General features: G+C 35.7%; 1 protein-coding gene across 8 annotated transcripts in view; it reads right to left on the bottom strand.

The window, feature by feature from the left end:
• Positions 1–14,969, bottom strand: part of rg (A kinase anchor protein rugose) — a 1,617,632-nt gene that overhangs the window by 831,646 nt on the left and 771,017 nt on the right. For all 8 annotated transcript variants that reach the window (XM_081738911.1, XM_081738906.1, XM_081738912.1 and 5 more), the window contains exons 7-9: positions 13,403–13,529; positions 10,721–10,840; positions 3,529–3,675 (exon numbers count right to left, since the gene is read on the bottom strand). In XM_081738911.1, coding sequence (XP_081595037.1) covers positions 3,529–3,675; positions 10,721–10,840; positions 13,403–13,529 — 394 coding nt within the window. The remainder of the gene's footprint in view (positions 1–3,528; positions 3,676–10,720; positions 10,841–13,402; positions 13,530–14,969) is intronic.

Here is a 14,969-nt window from a genome sequence, read left to right on the forward strand (position 1 = left end):
CTCCAAATTACAAATATATGGATGCTTCTAGGTGGAACTAGGTTATCATCCATTTGAGTAAAAGTTGTGACATTGACATGGCATAAAAAGATTCCTTTCCCAGGAATTGCAGACCTAAACATTTCCATCCCATTCGAGCCTCGTTAGATTGCTACTGGCAAAAACAGTGTCTTTTCCGCACGAATTGGTAAACATTCCAAGAAATAAAAGTGTGTGATTCTAATGACTTCAAAAAGAGTTGAGAAGCGAGATATTTCATAACTTGTTTAACTTAAAGAATAGTGTCTCTTTTTAGTTTGGCTACACAAAATAAATGTTGTTCGGCTGTTTCTATCTTCATGGTCATTCGACAAAATTCTAGAGGGGAAAAAAAGTTATCCCTGCCAGGAATGAAAGTTCTCTTCTCCAGGGAAGGAGAGTAGATTATCGTCAGGGGAAAATCCCCGGCATCCCTTCCCCGATAATTCACACGTAGTAGTAAAGTTACATAGGTAACTTTGTAAATATATGCCTACACAAAAAGCAACTTTCAACGTACATGTGAGGTACTTTTGCTAACTATATGTTGCATATACATGTTTCTTCTTCTTCCCTTATACACATTTCTTCCCTATTTCATATAATGAGAACAGTAGATTGTTTCCAACTCTAGTCTATACAAACTACTTTTTTGTTCTTAATTTTGCGCAAGGGAAATCATCAAAGCTTATAATAGCTGTTTAACTGATTTTTGGTATAACACTATTGAAGTGAACTGCAACAAGATTACAGAAACATTTTACACACAACGATGTCACACTAAACACACATTATATATATATATATATATATATATATATATAGTGCGTTCCACGAATAACACTAAGGTCCACCTCCTGAAGAAACCAAGGCAGATAGAAACATGAAACCTTTTGGAACCTTCAAGGAACTTAAAAGGTAACATTATGCTGAGAAGGAGAATCCCCCACAAGGGGAGCTAAAGGGGGTTACTGGGGGTAACTCAAAAATTTTTAATAGCAACCCCCATCGTGTGGTACCTCGCCGGAAAAGTAATCGCGTATAGAGACCAGACCGTGTCCACAACAAACTCTAAAGTCTAACGTAGGTCTAGTTAGGAACGAATGCACAATACACATACCACACAACTAACACTATAACAGTATTGCAAATACAAAACATGCAAATTGAACTGAAACCGGTAGAAAAGAGAGTACCATAATCTTATTGAAAAATCTGAACCCTCCGAGGCTCGAACCCCGAACCGCACGTGTACTGAACCAACACTTAACCATTGCGCTACTGTCGAACTGCTACTCTTACGGACGAGGAGATGTAGTTCATGACGACGAGTTGCCCGTGGTGGCGCTTTGGTGTTGGACACACGTACTTTAGCAAAGCTACTCTGTTTACTCGTGCACCACTATCAGATGTGCTTTTCCGACCAACAGTGCGCTACATTACAACCCGGAACAGTAGGTCTGAAGGACGTAGACGTGTGTTTGTGCTGGTGCGTTTGACCATCCTACATTGCATACATAATGTGGTCTCTTGAACAGAGAATTGAAATTGTGTTAGTCTTTGGTGCTACGAATCGTTCGTACAGTGCAACACCACGGTTGTTCAATGAACAAAATGTGCGTAACCCAATTAGTGTTTCTTCTGTACGCCATTTATTAATCAAATTCTTTATGACAGGCAGTGTGACCAATGCCCGAAAGCCTCGAAACCCTAGTGTTGCTACGGAAGAAACACAGATACAAGTGTTGGCGGAGCTGAATGTGCATCCTCAACAGTCCATAACAACGGTGGCTCAAACGTGTGGTGTGTCACACACAACGACATACAAAATCTTAAAAAAACATACCTTCCATCCATACAAACTACATATGGTCCAGGAGTTAAGTGAACATGATCCCGATATGCGTATCGAGTTTTGTGAGCAGATGTGTGAGGCATTGGCACGTGGGACCATTGTGCTGACAAACGTGTGTTTCAGCGATGAGAGTCAACAGGCATAACTGCCGATATTGGTGTGACACAAACCCTCATGTATTTCGTGAAGGCAACACTCAACACCCAGAGTCGCTGAATGTCTGGGCGGGTATCTTAGGTAATCACATAATCGGGCCCCTCTTCATCGATGGAATATTAACGGGTGAGAAGTACCTGGCGCTGCTGCAAGACTTTATTGCACCGTTGATTGTCGAGGCAATGGAAGAGAATCCGCACGAAATTGGAGAGATTCCGCCCGTTTTTCAGCATGACGGCTGTCCTGCCCATTTTCACCGCCTTGTAAGTGACTATTTAGATAGTGAGTTTCCGCGACGATGGATTGGTCGTCGCGCGGCACCATTGAATGGCCAGCCCGTTCGCCAGACCTTGCTCCACCCGACTTTTTTCTCTGGGGCTATTTGAAGACTATAGTGTTCCGCACGCAGCCGAACAGCATTGCGGAGTTGCGCCAACGCATAGTTGCTGCCTGTCATTCTATACCGGTAATGACTTTTACCTGTGTTCGAGAGGAGTTCGTCCAACGTTTACATTACTGCCAGGAAGTGGGCGGTGCACACTTCGAGCATCTCCTGCATTAATGAGGTATGTTCCAAATCATACTATGTTACTCTCTGCTTACAGGTTTGCAATGTTTCTTCGACTGTCCTTTACGGATGGCCGCCATGTTGGCTACGGACATGCTAGCGACTTACAATTTTCACAAGTGGTCTTTACTCGTGATTACCTTTCAAACGAGGTACCACACGATGGGGGTTGCTATTTAAAATTTTTGAGTTACCCCCAGTAACCCCTTTATCCCCCCTTGTGGGGGATTCTCCTTTTCAGCATAATGTTGCCTTTTAAGTTCCTTGAAGGTTCCAAAAGGTTTCATGTTTCTATCTGCCTTCGTTTCTTCAGGAGGTGGACCTTAGTGTTATTCGTGGAACGCACTGCATATATATATATATGAGAGGACAAGCGTGTAAGAACAAATATATTTAAAACTGACGCATGGATAAAACATGTATGAGTTAAGACGGATACAATGTATGACGGAAATAATAATGAAGTAAGTTCTTTAACATATTCTAGATAATTATTATATAGTTTTTGCTTATTCCATTATTGATATCTTAAACAACCGCAGTTGAAGTTCAAGATATGAAAATAAATAAAAAGTTAATTCTTAATCATGTATCAATAATCATTGTTTACCTTATGAATACACAATTTCCTTTTCTAAATATATCAGTAGAAAGAATTCATTTTTGAGAAATGACTGGCATAATTAGCCAACCACACACATTGTTCTTCAGACATAGTAATTTTTCTTTGGGCCATATTGACCATGTTTTCCAACAATAACATAATTTATGTTTTAGGTTGGGACAAGTGAGAGCATGAACACTTGCCCACAAGCAAGTACTCTCCTTAATATGGACGAAAATCTGCGTCAGATAGAAAACCAAAACAACTCGTATAGTTAAAAAATAACATTAAGCTATGCTAACGTAAACCTTTCAGAAACGAACTTACTTTATATCCTGGGCCTAGCCTGTGCATCGCACATATTTGGTGTGTTGTAAGAGCTTCACTGAACAGGTAAATGGCTGACATTTGTCCACAGAATACTCTTTCTTCATCTAACTCTGGTGTTGCTCCAATATAACACTTATCAAAGGGCTGAAAAGAAAGTCACATTAAATTATTAAAATTTCGTTACATATGATAGATTATATTTATTATTACTTATAGAACCTACGGAATATCCATGTAAGTTAACTTCAAAGATATTAACTTAAATGTTCCCAATGACAGTCACGGGATTAACTTCAAAATATCTCGAATAACGATTCCATTATCTTTATCAGTAGAACAGCTTTATTCTATCATGTGGACGATATAAGCTATCGTGTGGACGATATAAGCTATCGTGTGGACGATATATCATTTTCTTACATCAGCTTCATGCAGAATTCCTTAACCAAGTAAATATTAATAATGTAAGATTCGGAAGCTTGCGGGGGCAATCACTTTATTTTGATCGAAGATTGAAAAAGAAACACAAATATTTAATTAGTTCAGTGTGTGAGTATTTAAAGTTTCAGCTTTGAAGATTTTGTAATTATGTTACTATATTCTCATTTTATAAATGATTGCGTCTACGACACTGAAGAATAGAAGGCTTCAGAATCTTACATTATTCATACTTGCTTTATTAAGGAATTTTACACTGAGTTGAAATAAGAAAATAATGTAACTTATATCTTTTACATAATTAAATAACCTTTGTCCTACTGATGAAGGAAACCAGATCATTATTCGAAATACAAGGGGGGATCAAAAAGTTTGTGCAATCACCTACAAAGTGACGAACTACGAACCCTCTCGGACATGAATTTTATAGTTAGGTTGTTGTATGTGAACCATGCAAATTTTAGACTCGATACAACAACTCCTTCTTTCTTCTTTTGCAGGTAAATCATTGCAGGTGCTATGATTAACAAGCTTGAGGCACGGAGCGTCGTTAACTTTCTCCATCTTCACGGAAAATCAGCAAAGCAGATCACGAAGAGATGAAGAAAAAAAAAAGTCTATGGGAATGCAAGCCATCCTATGAGATAGTATCCAAGTGAAAACGGCAATTCCAAACTAGACACACGACCACCGCGGATGCCTCTATCTGGAAGACCATTTTTCACTGATTAATGTCGCCTTCACAGAGGAAGTTAAGAAGATCTTAAGGGAAGACAGGACAACCACTGAAGGTGTTATGTGTGCAATAAGGTATAAGTTACGAGTCTGCCTAGAATATAATTCACAACCAGGTGCCTCTTCAGAAAGTGTCAGTACGGTGGGTGGCATGACTGCTCACACCTTTACAGAAAAAAAAAAAAAAAAAAAAAACCGAGGACGCTGCAAAGAAATGTTGCATCGCTGTGAGGTGTTTGAAGACGACTTTTTCGACAAACTAGTGACAAGGGATAAAAATTTAAATTTATTTTTATGACCAAGAAACAAAGGAAATGAGCAGACAATTAAAATACCCTTTCTCCCTGTCTCCTAAAAAGGCACGAGTGCACAAGTTTACCACTAAGGTGATGTCTTCCATTTTCTGGAACTGTAAAGAGAGTCATCATGACAGATTACCTACCACAGAGGTAAACAATTACTAGTACCCATTATTCCCATCTCCTGACTAAGTTACGAGAGGATTTAAAGAAAAAAAAAAAAAAAACATCATAGATTGGTCACAAAAAGGATTCTCCTGTTGGCAGACAATGCACAAATTCATTCCACCCATGCATCCATGATGAAAACAGTGGAATTAAGATATGAAATATTGCTTCACCCCATACTCACTGGACCAAGCACAAGTGAATTCTTTCTCTTCCCAGAAATGAAGCATCCATTAAGAGGATGCCATTTCGACAGTAGAGACGACGTCATTTCTAAGGTTGAACTGTGGTTTTAAAGCCAAACTGCATACTTTTACAAAACGGGCTTACGGAAAGTGAAGAACCGCTTGCAAAAGTGTGTCGCTAGGCACGGTAACTACGTAGAGACAGACGTCATAGTGTCAGAGTTCTCCAGAGTGGATTTCTTCTAGGTAATTGCACGAACTTTTTGATAACCCCTCGTATTTACAACCAGTCAATCTTTTAACTGTCATTGGGAAAATGGAGGTTAGTAACTTTAAAGTTAATTAAACAACATAACAGAGTTTGATACAAATATGACAATACATATCTTAAGGTAATATATGTAATATTTCTGTTCACTTTGTAAAATAGAGTTACCGTCTTTGATGCGGGAGATCCGGATTTCGTTCCGGTAGATGTTCATGTGGTTTGCATCTCAGATTAAGCTGTAGGAGGGGAGGTGGAAAATTCATGAAATCACCAAGAAGAAATAAAAATTGAAACATATCATTGTAGTCATTAGAAAGGTCATATATTGTGAATCTCTTATCATGTATATGATCATTGTATCATTGTTATTTCCTTTATTACAGGTTCTGTAAGAAGATATGGCGGAGGATCTAAGGAAAGCTGAGAAGAATGAGCTTCGCAGTGTCATCAAGTTTTTTGTGCTGCAAGACAAATCCTCTATGGAAATTCACAAAATTCTGCAGGATACTTTGGGGGTACACGCTCCTGGATATACAACAGTAGCGAAGTGGGTGAGGCGTTTTAAGACTGTCATCGTGAAACTGAAGATGAACCCCGCTCAGGCAGGCCTTCAAGTGCAGTGACCACGGAAAACATCGACAAAGTGCATGACATGATCATGGATAGGCAGATATCGATAAAAAACATTGTTGCATGTGTGGGGATATCGCGTGAGCGTGTGGGTGTCATAATAGCAGAATATTTGGACACGCGGAAGGTCAGTGCCAAATGGATCCCAAAATGTTTTTATGCTGACCAAAAGGTTTGAATGCAAAAGTTTCAAAACCCTGGTGAGTTCTTGCGCAGTCTGAAGACAGAAGATGATACATGGCTGCACTACTATGATCCAGAGACTAAACAGCAATCCGTGGAGTGGCGCCACATGGACCTCCTTGACCGAAGAAGTTCCGAAGCTAAGATCAGCTGGGAAGATGCTTGCATCGGTGTTTTGGGATAAGGACGGTGTCATCCTTATCAAATATCTTAAAAAGGGTGAAACCGTCAATGCTGGGATTTATTCCAACTATTTGATTGAGCTGAAGGAGGCTCTGAAGAACCGTCGGGGAAAAGTAAGCAGTAGTGTTCAGTTTTTCCAGGACAATGCACCCTTCCACAAGGCTCATCAAACTATGCAATTGCTGGTGGATCTGGGCTTCACCTGTGTACCTCACCCACCATACTCACCTGGTCTGGCTTCCCTCTGACTATCACCTATTCCAACATCTCAAAGGCAAACACCATCCGATGAGGCACTCATTGCTGAAGTGGAGGGCTAGTTTGCACAGCAGGACAAGACCTTTTATTTGCAAGGGTTAGAAATGCAACATCGTTGTGAAAAGTGTATTAAGCTTCGGGGGAAATACGCTGAATAGTATATTAAAATGGTTCTTCCAGGTAAATTTCTTCTTTGTGATTTCATGAACTTTCCAGGCTCTCCTCGTAGGTTCACGTCTCATATAGCTTCACGGCTGAAAGGGACACTAAACTCTCATCATCCAACCAAGTAAAGGAGTTACCGCAACATGTTCTTTAAATTACAAAAAATACTCATGATGCACAACTTCATTCGAAATTCAAATGGAGAGGAATAATTAAAAAAAAAAATATGCAAACCAAACTCACATAAAGGAACAACACATTTTTAAGTTATTTGCTACGCCAAATATTGATAATGAAGATTCACTCTGTAAAAATATCTTTTGGATGATTGTTATTACCTGGAATCCCTTTATTTTAAATATATAATTTTGAATTTAGAATCTGAATTTTGTATTTCGTTCTTAATATGTTATGCACACATTTTAAACTGTATACATAAGCAGTGTAACTATCAATTATAAATTTATGTTCGAAATATAATCTACTATAAACACAGCATCACTCTTTCTGTTTAACAATATGATCTACAGAACGTAAATTTAATTTAATTTAATTTTCAAGAATATAATAATTAAAGTAAGAATAAATATTTTAGGTCTATAGAAGGGAAATCCATATACTTGAAGAACATCATAATCTAATGAGAATTCCACCATATATCGGCTTGAAAATACCTACAACAAGCCTCAGAACAGATGCTATTTTGTATACAACTTAAGACTAATTACAGATTAATCTCGCTACCATCACTTCATTAAGTTAAAATTAACGTGTTACTAATTTTTTTAATATATATTAATTTGCAACCGTTTCTGTACTCTTGAGATCACATATTTTGGTACATCTAACAGTATTATAGAAAAAAATTGAACAAGCAACTACTGGTTACAAATTTCATAATTTTTTACATATATTGATTACCCTCTACAAAGACATATTACTTCTAGGGTATTTCTATGTATTTGGAAATATCATATATATATATATATATATATATATATATATATATATATATATATCCTCCTCGGTCCATGCGTCCAGCCCCCTGGACAAATTTCTGGGCGCTCTGTTCGTTTAGGTTTTGCATTTAGAAATTTCAAGACCAGTTACTCAGCTGCCTGGACTCTTCTAGTACAAGGAAAAAAATCGTCGCACTTCTGACTTCATTTGTTATTGTGTATAGCTTTCAGTTTGAATATGTCTTCCAGCTCAAGTGCTACGTCGATGTCAGCTTACCGGGAAAAAAGGTAATTGTTTCTATTTTTTATTTTCTACCATAGTTTTATTGCTTGTGATTTGAAAATGAAATATTAATGATTAATTTGAGGTGATTTCTTACTTTTTAAAAGCATTTACAGTAAAGTAATTAGAAAATTAAACACCGTGTTCAGCCACCTGGACATCAGGATCCAATTGTGGTTTTGTCCACGTAGCTAAATAATTATATCTCTACACATAGGCCATTGTTGTAGATTATATTTCCTTTACCTTCCCTCCCTCCGCGCCATTCCATACAAAGCCAGTAGTTAAGTGAACAATAAAGACTATAGCTTCTAACCTAAGAACATTTACGTTTTCTACTAATTGTGAGATTATAAATATATCTCTAGCAGTTTCGATTATTGTTTTTACACTTTTGTTGTAATAATATAATAAATATTCTAATTTATTATTATTATTGTTGTTATTTTCATTATACGCAGATCGGAGACCTTTGTCTACTGAGGAAATAACTGATTATCTTGGGAACTCAGACCTAGATATTGCATCTGATGAATCAGATCCAGAAGATATTCTTCACCAGCCATTATTTCCAGATGCCGATGATGACAGTGATGCCGATCCGACTTGGCAGATAGATAGGAGCGAGAATAGTGATTCAAGTGATTCTCTAGTGAGTATTTATATTCTCCGTTTGCTTATTAATATGTAGTTCAAATATAATATTTTAGTTTGTCGAATTGCACATCGACTAAACAATAAAGTTGCAAGATAATATGACAAGTTTATCTCTTTTGACTTGACAAATATTAAGTTTTCCAGTATCAAAATCAATATTTCTTATTTTATGATTTATGCAGCTTTTTATGTTGAACGTTTTAAGGATTACTTATGTGAAGTGAAAAACATATCTTTGGTAGGAACAATCATGACTGGAAGGTTGCCAGGAAACTTAAAGAAAGTTCTACAGAAAGACAAGGAGATGCTTTCAAAAGTAAGAGGGTCTTATCAGGAAGTTGTAAGAGAAGACAAAAAGGTCGGTATAGTAAAGTGGGTTGATAATGCATCAGTAGTAATGGCAACTAGCAAGATGATGGCAGAACCAGTTCAGAATGTAAGACGGTATGAGAAGAAAAGAAAAGCATTCATTGACATTGAACGACCATTTGTGATAGGCGCTTATAACGAATCAATGGGGGGTGTAGATCTCATCGACCGCTTGATTGCGTATTATAGCATGTCCATGCGCACGAAAAAATGGCCAGTTAGAGTTTTTTCCACTTTGTGGACATGGCAATAGCAAATGCATGGCTGGAGTACAAACAGGATCAAAAATCACTAGGCTTACGTACCAAGAACCTGTACGATCTCTTAGAATTCAAATTGTATCTAGGTCAAGCATTGGCGTATGCAGCATCAAGTAGCAGTTCCAGATGTGTGCGTCTTCAGAGTCCTCATCCAAAAATCACTCATTGCGAACAAGAAGACTACCAGTTCCGAACATCGAAGAAAATGAAGCGGCCTGAAGAGATACCAAATAAAGATATCCGGCTCACCGGAAATGACCATCTACCTGTCTGCTCTGTGATTGACAAGAACAAGTATATGAGGTGCAGAAATAAAGGGTGTGGTGGTAAAACGAAGTTTGAATGTGTCAAATGTAAAGTTTTCTCATGCATTTCCGCAGAAAGGCAGTGTTTTCTTGAATTTCATACATCCTAATCAATTAAAATTGTTGTTCTTCAATACCTTAATCTCTACATCCAAGGACTATGTATTGTATACAGAAACAACGTTTCAAAATAAAATAATAATCTATATTAAATCTGTTTCTTTTTGTAATAAATTAGTTATGTATTCTTTATCCCAAAAAAATCCAAGCAGATTGTCGTAAAATTGTGTCCTGAAGTCTAGTCGACTGGACACATGTATTTATTACAAAACAACACTTGGGTCCTCTTGTCAAGCATGCTGCACATGTCATTCCCGCCAAATTTGGTGACCAAATATTTCGGAAAAAATATTTTTGTACACTAGAGTATCAAATCGTATGAGTGAACTTAAATTTTTGAAAAAAATCTTTCAAAATAAAAATCTGGACTGAAGAGGATATATATATATATATATATATATATATATATATATATCCACATTTTACAATTAACGATTATTGCAAATTATGAATAATATTTTATATGTTACATAGTGTCAATGCATTTTGTAAAATACTCAGAAAATACTTAAATATACCACATATTAAAATAGCTCACACAATTAGTGTATATAAATAAAAAATGTAATAAACACATCTTATGCTCTATTTCCGGAATAAAAGAATAGAATAATAGTGGTATGTATGAAGCCACGTTAAACAAAGAAGGTCGTTTCATGTCTACAATAAAGAAGTTTTACAATACATCAACAACAAATCTTGAAATCTCTTTATGAAAACTTACATCATTTGTTGAAACAAACCACGCCATTTCTGTACTGGATGCTAACTGGCCGTTGACGAAACACTTAATTTCACTCTTCGTCCACCTATTGTAGATATACACTACAGCTATCATGTACCACTGTAAGAAAAAAATATATTATTATTGCTGTTTATATTTGTATTATCGCTATATACTATTACTAAAAATTCTTATAGTAGAAAAGTATATATATTATATATGAAGCGATGAGTTCGAAAACCAGCAGCCATCTCCATCGAAGCTAATTTGAGAGGAGTGATAAACAAAACCAAATTAATCAATTACTAGGGTTATTTTCATTTTTGGAAAGTAGAAAAATGTCAGTTCTACGATCTGAAAATGAAAACAACCCTATATGTCAGGTGCACATCGACTAATTTAGTTTTGTTTGTCACTTCTCTCAAATTAGCTTCGATGGAGATGACCGGTTTTTGAACTCATCGATTCATATATACCGGATGTATCAAAAGTCTGGGCCCATAGGCAAATTCTGTTTGAGTAAAGATGTGAAAAAATGAATAGGAAGGGAAGTTATTGAAAGTAGGTAGTTTTATCTAAAATGATGACAATTTTTTTCAATCGCACCGGTCGTTTGGTCTCCAAACTGATAAGATGTTCTATATTCACGAATATATGCCTCAATTCTGCACCAAATACAAGCTGTACTATAACTAAAAGTGATTCCATGGCGTATTAATGAGGTATGTTTAATTTTGTAAAGGTATTTCTATTATTTTAATAACTTGTTCTTTCTGTAATTTCGTAATACTGCTTTATAAGATATTTAAATCATAGTTATTTTTACATCTCCTTTTTTGATCTATTTTATACATGGGTGTTTGAAAGCAACACTAAATAACCATGAGAAATTATTCCTCACAAGAGAACATGAAAAACAATCATACACCAACGTGGGTGCACAAATGCGTCATTTCAGAGTTCCGACGAAAATTGAAAGAGATGAAACAAATACAGGGTAATAACGAAATGTCAGACCAAAATCAACAGTAGATTCCATTAATATAACCAGCAGAAGTGCAATCTGTAGCAATTTTCAGTTCCTCATTTAGCATTTTTCATTTGCAGAAGACCTAATGAATTTTCTATTATTTTGTTGTGCCCAATCATGTTGCCGTCCCTGTTCCACAACAACTGGTACGTTAATAGAATCTAGGCTCAAAATAATCACTATTTTCATCTACCTGGCCTTAATAAGATATTTTGTTCTCTAATTATGACCCTTCGTTTTGTTGTCCCTCCCAACTTTCACAAGCCATAACTCAGAAATTACGTATTTGTCCACCCACACATTTGTCTATAATTTTGTTCATGTTTCCTTGTAAGGAATAATTTTTCAGTTTCTTGACGCTGTTTCCCAACACCCTGATAATTGTTTACTGGAAAGTAATTCTATACTTCTTTCTTCTCGACCTTCATAACAATGCTCATTAAAATTTAATACAGACCGGACTAAGCTGTAATGTTTAGTTTGTCATACTTTGTCTCATCTTCTGATTAGCAGATATTCAAGATTTATCCTTTTCCAACGAAAACATTCCTTATAGTCATCAAAATTGTGACGTGTGCTCGGGTGTCACCAATTTTAACCTGCACGCAAATGTCACTATACGCTCTATCACTATTTAGCAAAAGCAGAGATGTGCTAATGATATCACTTCGCTATCTGGCAGTTCGGCTTAAGCTTTAGGGAGTCTCATGACAGGAAATCTACTTTTTTTTCTAGTGAATTAAAGTCAATTCTTTTCGTGCATAATTTTCATCGATTATTATAACTATAACCTAGGATCTACTGGAGATTAGGATAACTATAATCTAGGATCAACTGAAGATGAAAATTAGTTTGGTATATTGATAAGGAAAACAGCTTGTAAAATAAATTAGAAAAAAAAGGAGCTACGCTTAAGAGGCCCCATCACGGCGAAATTAAAATACCGCTAATTTTACAGTAATTCTGTGATATCTTCCAATAGATAAAAGATAATCGAAATGTGGAACAAGAGCGCCCTGGACAATATTATTTTATATGAGATACCGTTATCAAGATTCATTTATCTGCTTTCGATTTCAAGTCATTTAGAAACCCGGCATTTATTTTCGCGTTTCTAAATAGCTGCAAACGAAAAGCTACTAGGTGACTCGTGATAACGGTACCTCATGCAAAATAATATTGTCTAGGGCGCTCTTGTCCCATATTTCGATTATCTTTTATCTATTTGAAGATATCACAGAATTACTGTAAAATTAGCGGTATTTTATTTTCGCAGTGATAAGGCCTCTTAACAGTACGCAACGTTCATATTTCTCTTACTGATTACTCACTGCTAATTGCAACAAACTTATCACCTACTTGTTTAATGACTTGCCTAGTTACCCTACGTAATTTGACTAGTATCTGAATTCGGATAGAACAATCAGATAAGATAAGTATTAGATAAAAGAATAAAGGTTAAAGTCTAGTATTTGGCGAAAGACCTATGTTTAAAATTTGCATCTTCCCGGATTTCAGTTTGTTGCTGCAAAAATATTGACATTTGGAAAATTTTACGAAACAATCACCAAGTTTTATAATTTTACGAATTAATTTATACATATATTATATTTCAAGATATTACCTATCAGCACTAAATGAACAATCCTTACCTTTCTTGGTTGAAATTCGTATTTGACACAATGTTGGAAGCCTTTTCCTTTTATCTTCATAGAAGTTAATACTAGGCAGTTACCAACAAAGTGTGCTGAATAACCAACACCTTTACTTGTTTTAAAACTGCAAAGAAAAACATATATAAAGGTATTAATAAAAATATTTATATCAATTAATGCTTTGAATATGAATATGATACTAATATACAGTTATTTCTTTTCTTTCGTTCTTTCTTTTTTCTTTTTTTTTTCAGATCCCAGAACGTTTCCAGTGTTTAAATTTAGAAGAGGTAGTTTTGAAGAAAGAAAAAAAAAAAAGGTAGGATGACAAACACCACTTCAAATTTAATCTAGATTATTTTGCAACGTATTAGCTAACCTAATCTAAGTTCTATATTGAAATACAGCGAACTCCTATTAATTCGAACTACGATCATTCCAAATTTTGGATAATACAAACAAAAGCTTACTTTTCCCTTTGAATATTGAATTAAAGACAATGGTAAAAGTCATGAATAATTCGAACCTCTGAACCTCGTGTTTAGGTTGTTCAAGGTAATACAGTACGAGACTTTTTAGTGTTAGGCACTGCAATCAAAAGAAAGTAATTTCAACTGGTTTTCAGTTATCCAGAGGCAGGCGTACAGAAGAATGACAGGAAAACACAATCAATTTGCTGATAATGAAGATGATGAAGACAAGACAGGTGATGAAGTAAAGAAAGAACGTGTATCACACCCAACTGAAATGATCAAGTTTTCGAAATGACTGAATATTTAAAATTTATTGATTGTCACGCCAACTATATTAATGACGTATTTCACGCAATAAAATGAAAATTGAACATTTTCATGATCGTGTAAAAACAATCAAATCAAATCAAACAACCTTCACAAACTTCTTTAAGTAAGGACAAATAATTAAGGTTCTTACTAGTGAATGAGTGGTTGCTTTTTGATATACAAGCTTTTCCCTCATATCTATTCCGTCTATCAATATAAAACTTGGTATACACATTTCTTATCCCTTATACTATTTTTTGAGATACATTTGGATTGTGTACTTTTACCCAGGGTTACTCCAGAGGGGTTCAAAGTTGATGAGAGGGATTTCTGGAGAGAATTTTCCCCACATTCTCCCAATCTTTCCTGTTCAAGTACGTTATGGTCCGAATACATAGCACCTCTGGAAAGCTTGTTTCTTGCTGAAGAGAATGAACTATAAACCATGAATTTCCAATGAACAGTGTTGATGCAATAGCTATGTCACTGCGAGTCTACGATTTCTTTATACTAACAGGCAAGGTTGGCTGGTTTAAACCAAGGTAGTTTAAACCAGCTGGTTTAAAAAAATAGTTTAAACCAAAAAACAAAATACGTTCGTAAAAGTGTAAATGTTCGTAAAATTTTGCTAAACACACATTTGTGGATTATCACGTTTCACTTCCGTATATTATTCGTATTATATTGAGACCCCAATTCCCCATTCATTACTCAAAGAGATTATATTAGAAAAGCAACTTTTTTATGTATAAGTTTATGAATGTTTCTTTTGTGATTTTTCT

This window comes from Thermobia domestica, chromosome 14 (assembly GCF_964235325.1).
Source record: "Thermobia domestica chromosome 14, izTheDome1.hap1.1, whole genome shotgun sequence".
Taxonomy (NCBI): Eukaryota; Metazoa; Arthropoda; class Insecta; order Zygentoma; family Lepismatidae; genus Thermobia; species Thermobia domestica.